At 46.2% G+C, this 16492-nt stretch overlaps 1 protein-coding gene across 5 annotated transcripts; it reads right to left on the bottom strand.

Annotated features, from left to right (window-relative positions):
* Nucleotides 1-5356: 5356 nt before the first annotated feature.
* LOC115550568 (metabotropic glutamate receptor 3) lies at nt 5357-16050 on the bottom strand. Of its 5 annotated transcripts, none has more exons than XM_030365730.1 (7): nt 15914-16050; nt 12361-12705; nt 11708-11839; nt 10765-11007; nt 9255-9888; nt 7117-7310; nt 5357-6590 (listed from the first exon to the last, which is right to left on the bottom strand). In XM_030365730.1, exons 2-7 carry the CDS (start codon nt 12688-12690, stop codon nt 6387-6389), a joined length of 1737 nt encoding a protein of 578 aa, XP_030221590.1. In that variant the 5' UTR covers nt 12691-12705; nt 15914-16050; the 3' UTR covers nt 5357-6386. The 5 variants fall into 5 exon arrangements, 4 of the variants coding, with proteins under 4 accessions (XP_030221590.1, XP_030221589.1, XP_030221591.1 ...); XM_030365729.1 differs by having other exon boundaries at nt 11708-11848; XM_030365731.1 differs by having other exon boundaries at nt 7113-7310; nt 11708-11848.
* Nucleotides 16051-16492: the final 442 nt, after the last annotated feature.

Raw genomic sequence — 16492 nt, forward strand, 5'->3', positions numbered from 1 at the left:
TAACCGCAATTAGACGCATCATAATTTTGAGACCAAGGCAGTATTACCCAGCACATTTCACACATCGGTAGGCTGAACCCTGTCTTAGATCTCCTACCTGGGCACCGTGAGTTGCCCTTGGACACTCATTTCCAGCGCAGCGTAACCGCGGCGCTACGCCCCGACTCGCACGACGACGTCGGCTCAAGGGACCTTGAAAGCGTTCCGCTTACAAGACGCTGATTGGCTCTGCGAAAGTTCACACCAAGCCCAGTTCCAATCAAGAAGCATACACCAGGCCCTGATAAACAGACTGCTGGGCAGGGAATCAGGGGCTGGAGCCAGGGGAAAGGTTGAGGGTAAATGGCTGTTTTGTTGTCGACCCTATTCATGCCAGGAGGCGTTCTCTTCTCCCTGCTCAATCCTGACATAAGGACAGCGGCATGTCAGCCAAGATCCACAGGCTCAAGAGCAGTTCCTTCCTCTTACCAATACAACCGCCCTAGGCCTACTTAATCTCTCACTACACTTAAATGAACATCTCCTCTTTCATCATTCATTTGAATAATTGTTATATTTGTATGCTTTATTTACTTGTTTAGCTGTATCCACCTAATCATTAGTTCCATCCAATTCATCATTATGTATTTAAGATTTTAAAAAAACAAAAACATTTTCAACTTTTATGCTGATGTGCGGAATGCATTAACAGAACCAACCACCGCAATATAAACATCTGGAATCCTGGTTCAACAAGGCGGGGTCCTCACACACTTCTGCCCCCAGAGGCTGATGTTGAACTGATAGAAGTATTTGGTGCCCTTGGAGGTGAAGCTGGGGCCGTTCATCAGGGTCCCCGCGGACCCCATGGGGCCGAAGTCGAAGCTCAGGGTCACGTTCCCGTCCGTGTGGCTGAACTGACAGTCGCTGAAACATAAGCGAAAGAAAACCAGGCATACACACATAGACACACACGTAGCCTACTGATGAATAGACAGAGCAAGAACAAGAGCCAATACAAAGTCGATAAATATATAGGCCTACAGTATCTACTGAAAGGTGCCGTTAATTAGGCATGAATCGTGAATAAAGAGTCAAGTTTTTTTATGAGTTGCTCTTTATGATGTGTGATTTCATCACAGGACATAGAAACAATGTTTGTGTTTGTGTGTGTCTTTGAATGTTGTGTGTGTGTGTGTGTGTGTGTGTGTGTGTGTGTGTGTGTGTGTGTGTGTGTGTGTGTGTGTGTGTGTGTGTGTGTGTGTGTGTGTGTGTGTGTGTGTGCGAGTGCGAACATGCGATCAAATTACTGATTATTTTCTGCATTTTATCAAACAATGAACAACATATACATTTGTCCTTTTTTATTTTTTATCATTTGCTTGTTGTTTAAAAAAAAACTTAAATCAAATAAAAGGAATTATACAAAAAAAAAAGATGTGTGATTTCAAGCTTCGCCCGTTTTAATTTGAGAAAGAAAACCTTATCCTCCTCACCCCACAATCTCCCAACCCTCTCAGAGCACCACCCTCCCTCAAAAAGTGCGACTCACAAATAAAACATGACACGAGATTCCTCTACATTATGCAATGTCGTAGAAGTCTCAAAGCGTCTAAAGTACTGAATGGGTTTGCCTAGGTGGGCCAATTTCTGCTCGCCACTAGGGGGCATTGAAACCTCACCGGTCATACCTGAGGCAATACGAACTCCGGAACCTCGGGATTCCACCGTTTGTTCCTTCCTACCTATGAGGACAGAACCAATGATTATGCTCTCTCCAGACTCCAGAGCAACATACATAAAGACCTTTTTAAAACATTGAAGATTACATATCCGTAGGTGGTTCCTCATCATATTAAGAAGAAATAACCTGTTTGGAGGTTGACAAATAAGATCATCTCCGAGGATAGGACAAAGTACAAGTGTTCTGATGCTAAATAGTGTTTTGTTGTTTTAAACAGTGTTTACAACCATAATTAATGGTATTTAAATTATAAACAGAGACAGGGGTGTGCAAATGAATGCACACAAGACTTTTAGTAGACTTTTAAATAATTGAGCAAAACACACCTTTTCCAGTCTCAGATCTACGGAAGAGGATTAGGGCCACACATGTAAAAAAAAATTAAGTTCTGACTTTATTCTCAGAATTCTGAGAAAAAAGTCAGAATTCTGACTTTAATCTCAGAATTCTGAGAATAAAGTCAGAATTCGGACTTTAATCTCAGAATTCTGAGAATAAAGTCAGAATTCGGACTTTAATCTCAGAATTCTGACTTTTTTCTCAGAATTCTGAGATTAAAGTCAGAATTCTGACATTAATCTCAGAATTCTGAGAAAAAAGTCAGAATTCTGACATTAATCTCAGAATTCTGAGAAAAAAGTCAGAATTCTGACTTTAAAGTCAGAACTACGGGTATCTGTAAGGACCAACCTCCGTGGGAGAGACACTTTGCTTTATGCAGTACGGAGGAAACCTATGGAAAGAATAGAATGGCGCGGTAAAAGTGCAAAACCTGTGCGGTTTGGCAAGAATTCCGTACGGTTTTGAATGACTAATAGCCGCGGCTATTAGTCATTCACTCCGGCTATTAGTTATTAACTCCGGCTATTAGTTATTCACTCCGGCTATTAGGTATGCAGAACGAGCCCTCCCTCTTCTTTGCTTGACCACTAAGTTTGAAGGCTGTCTAACCAATCAGTGAAGAGAAATACCAGACTAAAGTAACGCATTGTCGAGACTAGAGCTGCAGTGCCTCCATGTTTCGCCGTAACATAAAGCTGTGTTGTCTTTACTAGTTTAACTACAATGTAATGACCACCACTAGCTAGTGGAAAATACATTTGTGTCTAGTACACTGATATATTTGTATATGTTAGGCTATATATTGAGATGGCAGTGTTCGAAATACCCGTCAATATTCGGGGATGCCCTCATCCCCAGATTGTTCTCGATATGCAGTAGCCAGCTAGGCCATAACATTACAATATTTCATGGATGCAAGCAAGCCAAGACAATCAATCTATATCTATAGCCTACATGACAACACACAAACACACGCACACACACACACACACAGACACACACACGCACACACGTTAAACACACTGGTATAGCAATAGGAGCCTGCATTGGCTAAAGTTGTTGGGATGCACGTTATTTTATAACAGGGAGGGGCAAAGTTGTGCATTACAATGCAAACACGACAATAATTGGCACAGTTCTTGCGCACTCAGAAGAACATGAACTGAATAAATGCCAGGTATATAGCATATCGGAGACAGGCACACAATCAGTGCATTTGCCAATAAGAGCCTGCAGTATGACCGTTCTTGTGACCAGTGGCGGTTTTAGGCACGGGCGACCCGGGCAGTCGCCCGGGGCGGCATATTTGTGGGGGGCGGCAAATGACATGGGGGGCGCCACGAGCAGTATAAAAAAAAATCACTCCAACTTCTCCAACTCCAAGGCAAAGCTGTTTCACTAAGACCACAAACAACCACAACTAACCAGCCTACATATCCACAACAATGCACAACAATCAGTTCTATACATTGCGTCTATCTTCTGTTTGGCGCACATGGCTAATGTGCATACTTGCACAGGACTGTCGGCTCCGCTTGTCAAAAAAATAGAACGTATTTGTGAATAAATGCTTTGAATTCTGAATACTGGACTTGGTGAGCTTGGTGAGTTGGCTATGGGACGTGCACTTTTACCGCGCCATTCTAGGGCCGGATTGTGGCTTTCTTGGACTTCCATAGGTTTCCTCCTACTGCATAAAGCAAAGTGTCTCTCCCACGGAGGTTGGTCCTTACAGATACCCGTAGTTCTGACTTTAAAGTCAGAATTCTGACTTTTTTCTCAGAATTCTGAGATTAATGTCAGAATTCTGACTTTTTTCTCAGAATTCTGAGATTAAAGTCAGAATTCTGACTTTAATCTCAGAATTCTGAGATTAATGTCAGAATTCTGACTTTTTATCTCAGAATTCTGAGATTAAAGTCAGAATTCTGACTTTAATCTCAGAATTCTGAGATTAATGTCAGAATTCTGACTTTTTATCTCAGAATTCTGAGATTAATGTCAGAATTCTGAGATTAATGTCAGAATTCTGACTTTATTCTCAGAATTCTGAGATTAAAGTCAGAATTCTGAGATTAATGTCAGAATTCTGACTTTATTCTCAGAATTCTGAGATTAAAGTCAGAATTCTGACTTTTTTCTCAGAATTCTGAGAATAAAGTCAGAACTTAATTTTTTTTTACATGTGTGGCCCTAATCCTCTTCCGTACAGATCAACCTCTGAGCTCCATGCCGTTCTTCAACAAGAAGGTGAAATCACTTCAGCTGGAGCACAACAATGCCAATCAATCCCAATCAATAATGATCATCTTAAATCTTGTGTATTTTAATATAGCACCATGATCACTGAACACATACTGTATCTTACCCAAACCAAATACAGTACAGAAAACCAAGGAGCAGAGAATAAACTCATGTTCAAAATAACTTTATGATCAACATCAAAGTGCGGATCTACATGTGGAACGAACTCTACAGGAAGGTCTGCCACAATATCATTCAACACCATATTGTTTGTGGATTTAAAGCATGATGCAAGAATAGTTTTAAGGCAAGCGATGAGTCTCATGAAGGAGAAGTATGACATCTGCATAAATCCCCTATTTAGTAACGATACTACCCACGTGGCCAAACCATTCACCCAATGGATCCCATTTCCCAGATTTCTTCAGTTCATCAATGTTCTCATGTAAACCATTCAAAAATATCAGTGATATGCTCAGGAGAGTCAATGATATCAGTGCAAAATATCATACCTATTACTGTGCATGTACCACCTAGAAGGTAGTCCATGGCTTCTCTGTTCTGCAGTACCATTAGTCTTATAGAAGCTATTGACTCTACAGTAACAGACCGAACACGCGTTTGCTCAAGAGCCGACATGATACCATAGGTGGGAAAGGTGCTCCTCAACTTTGGTCTAGTCTGGGGGATGTAGACGTGGAGCTGCTTTATCCTGGTTGTCAGTCGCTGTAGGTTGGCACCTCACGCTGACACTGAAGGAGGATGGCACCGACGTAGAGGGGCCAGACGGAATGGCCGCTGGAGAGTTGTTTTCAGGACTTCCCTCCAGGAAAGAGTCGTCAGTGGCAGCTGGTGGTGGCCCATGAAAAATTGGAGTTGGAAATGCAGTTTATAAATGAGTCAGATAGCTTTATCGTATTCAGATGCTTTTATCCATACATTCCAAATAGCAAAACAAAGTAGCGAGTATTAAAAAGTTGCAAACCCCTGATTCCTTTTGGGTTACCGTTAGATGTTGATGCAAGGGTAAATAACTGCAAGGAGATGTAGATTGCAGGAGGAAGGTTTATTGAATTTAAGGCGCCACACAATTCTAAATAAGTCCAAATGACATTCTTTATCCTGTTTATCAAGCATTACCTGTATGCACTATAGACCACCAGAGGAAGCATACGTACCACTCTTGTTAAGCGACAACACACCCACGGGGGGGGTTTATAAAGGCCTCATGTGTGACACATGACAGATTGAGCCATTTGGTTTCATACATAATATGTATAAGCAGCGTTGCTCAATGACCAGCATGTTTATTGGTGCGTCAGTAAAAAAATATGAATTATGTTGTTGCTGCATGTACCCCATCAAATAGGTTGACAGTTTATTCTCTGGCTGCGGAAGCAGTATATTGTACTGTGTATATGGATGGTATTGCCATGTGGGCGGTTAGTTGAAGCTAGTTGAAGCTGGCCTATATACACACCATGCATAGCAAGCATTTGTGGAAGGTTAGGCTTACTGGATGACTCTGTCTGAGCAGAGGGACCGTTTTGAGGTCAATATATGTTATACTGTTTTGTGTTGTTTGTGTTTAATGAATTGGCTAGAGCCCTTTAAGTTTGGTCTCTCAGAAGCTCTCGTTGGCCTGGCCTGGTCGAAACCGCGACAGTGTGAAAGCTGGGCGAGATAACCCCCGAAACCAGTTGGTCTGTGGGGGATCTGTTGATGGACCACAAGATGAGAGAATGGCCATTTGGTGCCAAGACCAATCACTCAGTTGCTCCCTTGATCAAATCCTTAAGAACAGTAGGGGGTTAGAGACAGAACTAAGAGCATAGCTCATAACGCCGGGCCGTTTCCATGCTTAGCACTCTTACAACATTTTAAACAGGTAATGAATGGATAAATGGATGAAAGAAGGAACGCATGGACGAACGGCTTGATGGGTGGATGCAGTGATGGGTGGATGCAGTGATGGGTGGATGCAGTGATGGGTGGATGAAGGAAGCTCTTGGGTGCGGCGACAGCCTCCCCCTCTCACGTTCTTGCATGGCTCCTCTCTCACCTGCCTGCATCTTCTTCATCTCGTTGCGGGCGCACGGGCACGGTGTCCCGGGACCAGTGGATGAGGTCGTTGTTCAGGCTCAGGTAGCCTCGGGGAGGTTGTGACAGGAAGTGAGGTCGTCGGTGGGCCACTGGCCGGGCGAGCACGGGGCGCAGGTGAACTCGTCGGCCAGGTACTCGTGAGGTTCACAGGCGGTGCAGATCCAGCAGCAGTACTCACCTGGGCTCAGCCACAGAGGAACCAGTCTTACTACCAACGTGTTGGGGAGGTTCAAAAGCTGACAATAATTGCATTCGATAAACCCATAAAGTGCCAGAATCATGCCAGTACATGCAATTAATATAATTAGCACACTGCTTTAAGTGTTACAATATAGCACTTAAAGCATAGCAACAGTTAAGTAGTTAATAAAAAAAGAGACATTGTAACCTTGTACAAAAATGTACTTAAACATTATAAGAATCTTAAATTCATCAACAGAAAACAAATGGATAGAGGATAGAGAGATGAATAGATGCATGGGTGAACGGATAAATGGATGACCCAATGGATGGATGGTTGAATGGTGAATGGGTGAATGGATGCATAGGACGGAGGAGTGGACGTAGCGATGCAGTGATGGGTGGATGCAGTGATGGGTGGATGCAGTGATGGGTGGATGCAGTGATGGGTGGATGAAGGAAGCTCTTGGGTGCGGCGCCAGCCTCCCCCTCTCACGGCCCTCCAGGGCTCCTCTCTCACCTGCCTGCATCTTCTTCATCTCGTTGCGGGCGCACGGGTCGCTGCACTGGGACGGGGGCACGGTGTCCCGGGGCCAGTGGATGAGGTCGCTGTTCAGGCTCAGGGTCTCCGCCCATTCCCCCACCGGCACGTAACCGTAGCGATCGCCGGAGCGCTGGTAGCTGAAGATGTTGTACCGGCCCAGACCGTCACCCTGGGCTGCAAGGGGAGATGAGAGATCAGAAAACACCCAGATCAGAATAAGAATCTGAAACAATAAAGAAGAGAGAAAATATAAAACCAGGAGAGTAGTACCACTACTTCTACTGCATCCACCCAGCATCGCTATTGGTTAGTCGGTGAGGGAACCTGCTAGAATATTCCAGGAAACCATGAAACGATTAAAAAGATTTTCAAATGCTTGATGGGTGGGGAGAGAACAATGTGTGTGTGCTTGTGTGTGTGTGTGTGTGTGTGTGTGTGTGTGTGTGTGTGTGTGTGTGTGTGTGTGTGTGTGTGTGCGTGTGCGCGCGCGTCTGTCTGTCTGTCTGTCTGTCTGTCTGTCTGTCTGTCTGTCTGTCTGACCATGTGGGGCTGCTCAGACCAGCCATCACCACCCACACCACCACCCAGAACATTTATACATGTAGCGTGTCAACCCATAATTAATATATTGATCTGAATGTGATGTTTGATGCCATTGTAAAAGATGCATCATGCAGAAGATGAACAAGATGATACCCAGGCTCTCACGCGTCAGGCAGGCTTAATCTGCCACAGGGCTTAACGCTTGGTATCCATATTGATGTCTTGATTGTATCTCTCCCCACACACACCTCAGGCCAAAATGGGACATTCCTATTGCTCAAATACAGCTGACAAAGTTTAGTCCCAAATCTAACATTAGCAAACTCCCTAAGTCATCGAGGCGTGAAGGCAGAGGATTGAATCCCTTAAGAGGGCGATACAGCAACCCACACACTGATAGAATTAGCCTGCAGGTCTCCAGCACCAGAAAGACTGTTTGTTGCTGAAACTGCCAAATTGGTTTGTGTACAAGTTGTTGTCCATCTACCCCCAGGATACGGGAGCACAAGCAACTGTGAAATTGACATGATGCTCGAAACCGTATTTTTTTAAAGACACATAAGCTGTGAAGAACAAGGGAACAAGGCTCACATCAACGCCACTACCAACAGCTGCACCGTCTGGCAGTGATCTGATTACATTTTCTAACACAGACAAAGTGTTTGTCACCATTGCTAGCCTCACTTGTCGAGCAGCAAGGAGACGTCGTTGCTCAAAGCACAGCAGCCTCTCCATAACAGCCAGGGATCAGCTGTTGGAGGGTGTAGATTCAGCTTTGCATGTTGAGTCGGACCCGTTCAGACACGGTCCGAGCGGCTCCAAAACCTTCCAATACAGCGGTACAAAGTCAGAGTCTCCCCAAACGTTTCAGATGGCCAACGGATGGGCCAGTGTGTTCCACGCTTAAGGCAGGGCTGGTTTGATGTCTGCATCTGTTCATGGTTGGCAGAGGAATAAGCACCTCTAACACACTGCAGTTTATTTATAACGCTCCTTTTCACACAAAAAAAGCCAATCCCCTCTCCCCAGCGTCTGTCCCCCCCTCCCTGTCTCTCTGTGTCGCTCTCCCCTCCCAGCCTGCAGACAATAATAAGCAGAGCACTAGAGGAGCTCCTTATAACACACAATCTCATCAGAGCGGGCAGGGAAACACATATGGCCCGTGGATAAGCCGCGTTCTCATTCGTCGAGGCAACTTCCTAGTGTCGTATCAATTACTCCCGGCGTAATAGGTGTCAATGGCGAGCCGAGTGCCGACAATACATGGCAATTAAGGGGATTTGTCTCGGTGCCTTACATGTTGCATGACTTGGCCGGGTGGAAGAACGCGATTCCCCGGACTGCTCACGACAGGACTGTTAACTAGGCCCCTTGTTTTCTTGTTTTTCTCCCTCAGTTTTTCTTTTATTTGTTTCCGTTGCCTCTGTTTTAAGCCCTCCAAACTACTTAACACTCTGCCACACACCTCAGGGCCTCCTAAGGTAGCCCTTTAGTCAAACTGGCAGAGCCTTTCCGTTCCCCCCCCTCCCGGAGCCTCCTGCCGCTCCCCGGGGCTCCGGCGGTTCCTCCTCCTACCTGTGAAGCTCACGTTGAGGATGAACTCCCGGTAGAGTCTGCGGCCGTCCAGGGACTTCATGGCGTCGCAGAGCTGGGTGGTGTTGGAGCACAGGCTCTGCTGCATGCGGTGCAGGGCGTGGGCCATGGCGTACACCGCGTTCACCACAAACATGATCTTGGACTCCGGTTCGAAGCCGCTGCGGTCCATGGACAGGTGGGGGTCGCAGGGCGGGAGGTGTCTCCGCGTCTCGGGGTCGGACCCCCCGGACCCCGGCCCTCCTCCTCCTCCACCTCCTACTCCCAACGAGCACTGGAACCTCTGCTCCCAGAATTCCCTGTACCAGGGATTCCGTCGGTTTACCCCGGGATCCAAACCGAGGAAGTAGCGGTTGAATTCGGGCACTGGATTGGCCGAGAGCTCCAGGGTGATGGCGCCTTCGGCGGTCAGCTCGTTGCCCTTGACGATGCTCTCTTGCGCGCCCCAGCCGTCACTGGCCACCCAGATGAAGGAGGTGTTGAGTCTGGCGGCCGCGGACAGGAGCTCGCGGGCGTCGTCGCTGCGGAGGAACAGAACGGCCACGCGGGCGTTGGGCTTCTGCAGGAGCTGGCGGATCACCGCCTCGTAGGACTTCTTGGCGTTGGAGCGTCCCACCTGCACACGGGAAGAGCAGCGGAGAGTTAGGAGGGAAACCGCTCAGTCTGTTCATCACTGCAGCAACATCTCCTGGTGAAAGATTGTTTGAGCTGATGAGTGTTTGAAGGACAGATCCGGCCAATCACCGCTCGCTCATCTCTGGCAGGATAACGTCAGAGCAAAAGGACAAGGAGTCCCTTTATTGATCAGTTCTGAACACTTAGGCTGCTGCAAATCCTGAAATACCCTTCAGGATTTTATAAGTACAATCTTATCTTATCTTAACCTTGTGAATGACCAAACAGGATGATCATTTGAACAACAGTGTAGGCTGAAGCCATTTAGGTTTTTCTCTGAACATTTCCAGACTCAATCTTCAAACACACAAAAGAAGAACTAATTCTGTTATAGAAACTGTCACGGTCGAAGTAGGGATCCATACTAATTAAACGATGAGTGTGAAACGTTCGAATATGGACTCCTGGAGATAAGGCTACATTTGTACGCTTTAGTTTTGATAGCACCTTAGCTTGGTGGTACAGAAGACAAACCTTTTCCTGATGGTTAGCTACTTCAGCGTCATTTTTACATAGTGGTTCACCTTTAAGCTGCTTATCAGGTTGACATCGCAGTCAAGGTTTCTCTTTCTGACGCTGTGCAGTGTTTGAGGTCGCCTATTTAGTATTATTAGCATGTTTATTCTAAATTTCTTTTCAATTTCATTTAGAGATCATTTATCTGCAAAGTGTATCTATAGAAACATAATAAAGCTATAGCACTATACCATCATTTCTATTCTATTCTATTCTATTTCTATAATGTGCCTCTCTATTCCATGCTACATTGGATCCTGCTCTCTGAACACATCCCAAACCTCCCAGCCTTCCCGCTCACCTTCTCGGAGGTGGCGATGCAGATGTTCCTCATCCGCGCCTCCTGCTCAAAGGCCTCGATGCCCGTCTCGCCGTAGTCGCCCTCCGACGCCACGGTGGACACGTAGGTCCAGTTGAAGGTGCGCAGGATCTGGGCCATGGCCTTGGCCTGGTAGAAGTCTGGGGGCACGGTGCGGGCAAAGTAGTCGTAGCGCGACTTGTCGCTGAGCTTGGCGCTGGTGGAGGCGTAGCTGATCTGGGGGATCTGGAAGAGTATATGCTTATATATATATATATATACAAGAGAATATCCATGTTGCTACACACACACACACACACACACACAAAATGATGAATAAAGCCTTGATTCATAAATAAGTGAGGGATATCTGGGATTTTATTTTTACGTATATTTGTATGTAAATATTATTGGTAATCACGTATACACATGCACACACATATTTTACACAGATAAACACACACAGATCTGACACACACACATTATGTTGGTGGGAGTGGGTCTTCTCCTGCCAGGAAGCAGGAAGAGAGACTTACTGTAGGAACGGGCAGAATATGAGAGAGGCTGAATATGAGAGAGGCTGAATATGAGAGAGGCTGAATATGAGAGAGGCTGAATATGAGAGAGGCTGAATATGAGAGAGGCTGAATATGAGAGAGGCTCAATACGAGAGAGGGCTGAATGCGTGAGAGGGCTGAATGCGTGAGAGGGCTGAAGGCGAGAAATAAAAAATGAAAAAGGGAAAATGGTGCAGAGGAGGGGAGCTGTGAGTTTTCATTTCTGCTTCTAATGCAAGTCACACACACATAGACATACTCACACTGTAGTCCTCGCACACGCACACACCCGGGAAGACTCAGAGGCATACACAACCATCCCACCTGGCGGTCTGTCTTCCTGTCTGTCTCCCTATCTGTCAGTTAGTCCGTCTGTCAGCCAGTGCTACCTGTATGGACACGCTCTCGTGGCCCCTTATGACTGCGGCGATGGCCAGGGGGTTGTCGTCCTGCCGGCCACAGGAGCCGTCCGGACAGATGAACTCTGTGTCTTCCGACCTGGTCAGGGGCGCCCGCACAAACTCCAGAGTCCATTGAGAGACAGCAAACACAACCACACACACAACCACACACACACACACACACACACACACACACACACGCACACGCACACGCACACACACACCATGCTTCATTGCTGCAGTCTTAGTGTGGTGTGTGTGTTTTTTTGTGTGTGCGTGCGTGCGTGCGTGCGTGCGTGCGTGCGTGCGTGTGTCTCATATTATCCTAAACGACATGCACATTGACTATTTTGCATACCGGAATGAATTCCTGTTCATAGGGATTATAAATACACATCAATTAAGTATCTTTATATGACCCCATCAATGCAGACAGGCAACAGGTAAACAGTAAATATGGGCTCACTTTATAGCCCTCTCCTTTTTTCTCTATAACCCCTCCCACCACTAGCCTGCTGTGTTGAAGCGTCCTCCTTGCATCGTGCTGCACTCTGCTGTACTATGTTCTACTGTAGCGCCCGCAGGATGAACAGAGTGGGGTCTCATCGAGGGTGCCCCCCCCAGCCCCGGTGCCTGCTCACCTGCTCCAGAGCGTAGGTGTCCCTGGAGCAGGTGTCCAGGATGTGCACCCCCAGGGACACGCCCGGCAGCAGCATGGGGTCGCTGTTGATGCGGTCGATGGCGAACAGCATGGCCTCCAGCCGCTGGATGCCCCGGTCCTCGTTGACCCGGCCGCACTCCTCCAGCCCCGCCCCCTTCTCGTGCACCGGGAACAGGCCCCCCAGCACCAGGTCCCCCTCCATGCGGATCTCCCGGCGGGACGGGGGCGGGGGGGCGGCGGGGTCCCCCCCGCTGAGCAGGGCCGCCCGGAGCATCAAGAGCAGCAGCGCAGCGGGAACGCGGGCCGACATGGTGGCGCAGGGCGGCTCCACAACGGGAAGAATCACATTCAGGATTATTCCGGGCGATGTTGATATCCCGAGTATTCTTATTCAACCATTATTTGTTTGATTCTGCATTTCTCTCCAAAGCAAACACTTTGAAACTGAGAACTTTGAAATTTCACCTGAAAAAAATACACTAATTGTTCAAATCGCAAAAAATTCAAACCGAATATTTTTACGTATCCAGCTGTTCTATATCTAGCAATTTCTATAGAACATTTAATAAATAAAACAATTATTGAAAATGTAGGAGTCAATTGAGTAAAGGGTTACGGCTCATTTCACAGCCAAAGCGAGACCCAGAGATGTGGTTTGCTTTGAGATCTACTAGAATCCCTGCCCTCTCAATAAGCCTGCTTTTCTCCTTTGCACCATTTAATCTTTGCGTACAAGTTTGCTACTACATGTGAATAATATGCATTTGCATAGATGCATGTGTGTGTGCGTGCGTGCGTGTGACTTTTGCACATGCAGGCAAGTGTATACTCAAAGCAAAGGTAGTTCCTTTAGAAGGCTAAAGGATTTAATTTAGACTCCATCCTCCAATTATAACAGAAGTCCTGCAGAGATTCACACATAAATGTCTGTTTTTGATGGAGAAGCCGAGACAAACAAGCACGCTGGTTGGGAATGATTTAGAGCTGTTCCTTAAAGCAAGACCGCACGCTGAGGGCAGGGCTGTGTGTGTGTGTGTGTGTGTGTGTGTGTGTGTGTGTGTGTGTGTGTGTGTGTGTGTGTGTGTGTGTGTGTGTGTGTGTGTGTGTGTGTGTGTGTGTGTGTGTGCATGCCTATGTGTGTGTTAATGTGTGCAGGGTGTATGCATAGGATAGATTTTGTGCCCAAAGCACTTTAATATAATATATATATAATATATTTTTCTAATATTTCCCAGGATCCTTTGTGGCCCACTGTCCTGAATGTATGGGTGCAAAAAACCTCATCCCAGTATTCCCATAATTCCCAGTGAAACTACGAACCCCTCCAGGCCAACGTTATCAAACATGGAGGACGTGGCTCCTCTCCTCTACACCACCTATTGCAGCGCTCCATCTTCTGTCTGCCAACACCAACCCCAGCTCATTCCCTCCCCCTCCACTCTCTCTCGCCCCCTCTCTCCCTCCCTCCCACTCTCTCCCCCCCCACCTCTCCCTCTCTCTCTCTCTCTCTCTCTCTCTCTCTCTCCCCTTGTTCTTGTCTAGTCCTGTTCTCGCTCGCCCCTCGGTCAGACCCAGCTCTCTCTCTCCCTCTAACAGGCACGGCTGGTGCTGATGACATGTGTCCAGCTGGGAGCGGGCGTGTCGGGTCGATGGGCCACAGCACAGAGAGAGAGAGAAAGAGAGAGAGAGAGAGAGAGAGAGAGAGAGAGAGAGAGAGAGAGAGAGAGAGAGAGATGCTAACAAACACAAAGACACAGAGAGAGTGAGAGAGTGAGAGAGTGAGTGGGTGAGAGAAATGATCAAATGATATTCTTCCAGTCTGATCAACCATGGAGTGCACACAACCAAATAGACCGATTGTTTTGTCTGCTACAAAATGCCAAAGGCAACATAAATGAATGTTTCCAGACCACATGGCTAACAATAATGTGAAAGATAAAAATTAATAATAATAATACAATTACGTTGGGAATTTGGACAACCTCAATCGTTTCTGTATAAACTGTTTAAGCCTAAGTAAAGAGTTATCCGAACTTATAACAATAAGGCTAGTTTATTTGAGTAAGATACATACAATAGCATACAACACACAAATCCGAGGCCTCAGATGGGAGTTCGCCCTGCGTCTCTCTATTTGCTTCCCAATGAGAACTCTGACGCATTGGCAAAAGCCAGGACTTCTTATACAGTGGCACAGGTCTCAGAAGTGCTGACAACAGCTCTGCCCCCCACATGATAAATCCATATGTTGTTTCCCCCTCATCATGTAAGCTCTGTCTGCTATTCCTTGCACTGTCCAGCCGCCCTACCTGTTAGCGTTATCTAACATTAACCTTTGTGTCTGGGGTACACCGCTCACGAGGAAGCAGAGATCTCCTTGCGCGTTCTTCTACTTGATGAGAAGCCAGGAAACTCTGTCCTTTAAGTAAACATTATTTGATTGTGGTGTATAGGTGATTTCGCAGGTGGACCCTTGACCACCCCAAGAGTTTCAAGAAAAAGGCACATTCAACAAATGGCAGTTAAAGAGACGGAATGAGAAAATACAATTATAACATTGCAGCATCGTAGGCAGTTTCACACCAATACTATTGGCATCTCAAGCAGTTGTGCATTTTCTTCAACATAGGAGAACATTTGGCTTCAATGTCACTATATTGTATATATTAAGGGTGTTTTCCTTGGGTGGGCCATGAAAGATTTTGTGGCTGACAAATAATTTTCTATGGAGAAGAACTGTGCTTATTATGTCATAACTGAAGCGTTGAGAATTAAGGAAGTCCTTAATCGGACATGGACTGTATGGTTTTGGAACAGGCGGAGCCATCCGGCCATGCATCAATCTATCCATCTGTCTGTCTGTCTCTCTGGTTGCCTGTCTCTCTAACTGCCTGTGGCAAATATAGTGAGGAGAACTATCGGGAGAAAGAGAGATTGAAAGAGCACCAAACACCCCTTTTTTCCAACATAATTCAGTCCCATTGAGTCCCCAGCATATGGGGACAGTGGTGGAAATGAAAGGGGAACGGCTTGCGCAACTCCATAACCTCATCTGAACTGGTTCCAATCAATCATTTGCCGTCCGATCGGATGGCCCCTTTGGTTCTCACCGATCTTACCATCTGACCATCAGCAGAGTTAAAACTGTTCTTTACTTTTTTGACAGCGGACGTCTGTTCTGAGTGAAGCAAGTCGTTGTAAATATTGCGCCATGAGGCTTCTATTGACAAAGCCGAGACAAACACATTAGGTTCGATAATAACCTGCACACTACAAACCACACATTTACAATCATCTCAGCCTACTCTCCCGTTGCTTGAGGATCAAAACAATGAACAAAGAGTTTATTTTGTTTATCTTATTTATATGTCAGTTTATATCTCATTGTTGTTCTTCTTTGTCTGTCTTTTTTTATCAGATTTTGACATAATGTACTCAGATCAGCTAAAATATATAATTGTACAGCACGCTGCTTTGTGATGCTATCCTGAAACAATAATGGGACACAGCAGAACAGACGCACACACACCTACCTCAAAGTCGACCCGGACGAGACGTCCCCAACTCAAGTTCTTGAATGTTATAAAACCTTAAACAATAACGAAGTGGTTTAGGAAAGAACACTCAGGACCCCTGAGAGAAATGTCAATAAATGTTTAGTAGGTCGGGCTCAAGTGACGTCACCTGATGGGCCCCTCCCCTTCTTCATATCTTCCATAGTCAGACGGATGAGCTAGGACTTGTCCACTGACAGACACACAGACACAGACTCACGGAACCACACACACACTGATGCATACTGACACAAGGAGAAATAACAGCTAATATAATAAATGTGATGCCCGTACAGTAATTACAGTAGTTGTTACCTATTATAACTATAATTATAGTTATTGTTATCATTATCAATAATTGTATCATCCGAGTCTCCAGATATCAAAGGGTGTGGGAGTCTTTGCAGGATCCATACAAATCGTCCACACACACACACACACACCCTCTCATCCTCCCTTGCTCCTCTCTCTCTCTGTCATCCCCTATGTCTCTCTCTCTCTCTCTCTCTCTCTCTCTCTCTCCGTCATCCCCTACGTCTCTCTCTCTCTCTCTCTCTC

This window comes from Gadus morhua, chromosome 9 (genome assembly GCF_902167405.1).
Source record: "Gadus morhua chromosome 9, gadMor3.0, whole genome shotgun sequence".
Lineage (NCBI taxonomy): Eukaryota > Metazoa > Chordata > Actinopteri > Gadiformes > Gadidae > Gadus > Gadus morhua.

Bases quoted from the DNA above. Each gene is read 5' to 3' on its own strand.
- LOC115550568 (XM_030365729.1), bottom strand. From the start codon at position 12,690: ATGTCGGCCCGCGTTCCCGCTGCGCTGCTGCTCTTGATGCTCCGGGCG. The intron at 11,008-11,707 runs GTAGCACTGGCT...ATACTCTTCCAG, and splicing joins ACGAGAGCGTGTCCATACAG to ATCCCCCAGATCAGCTACGC. The intron at 7,311-9,254 runs GTAGGAGGAGGA...CTCCCCTTGCAG, and splicing joins CCTCAACGTGAGCTTCACAG to CCCAGGGTGACGGTCTGGGC.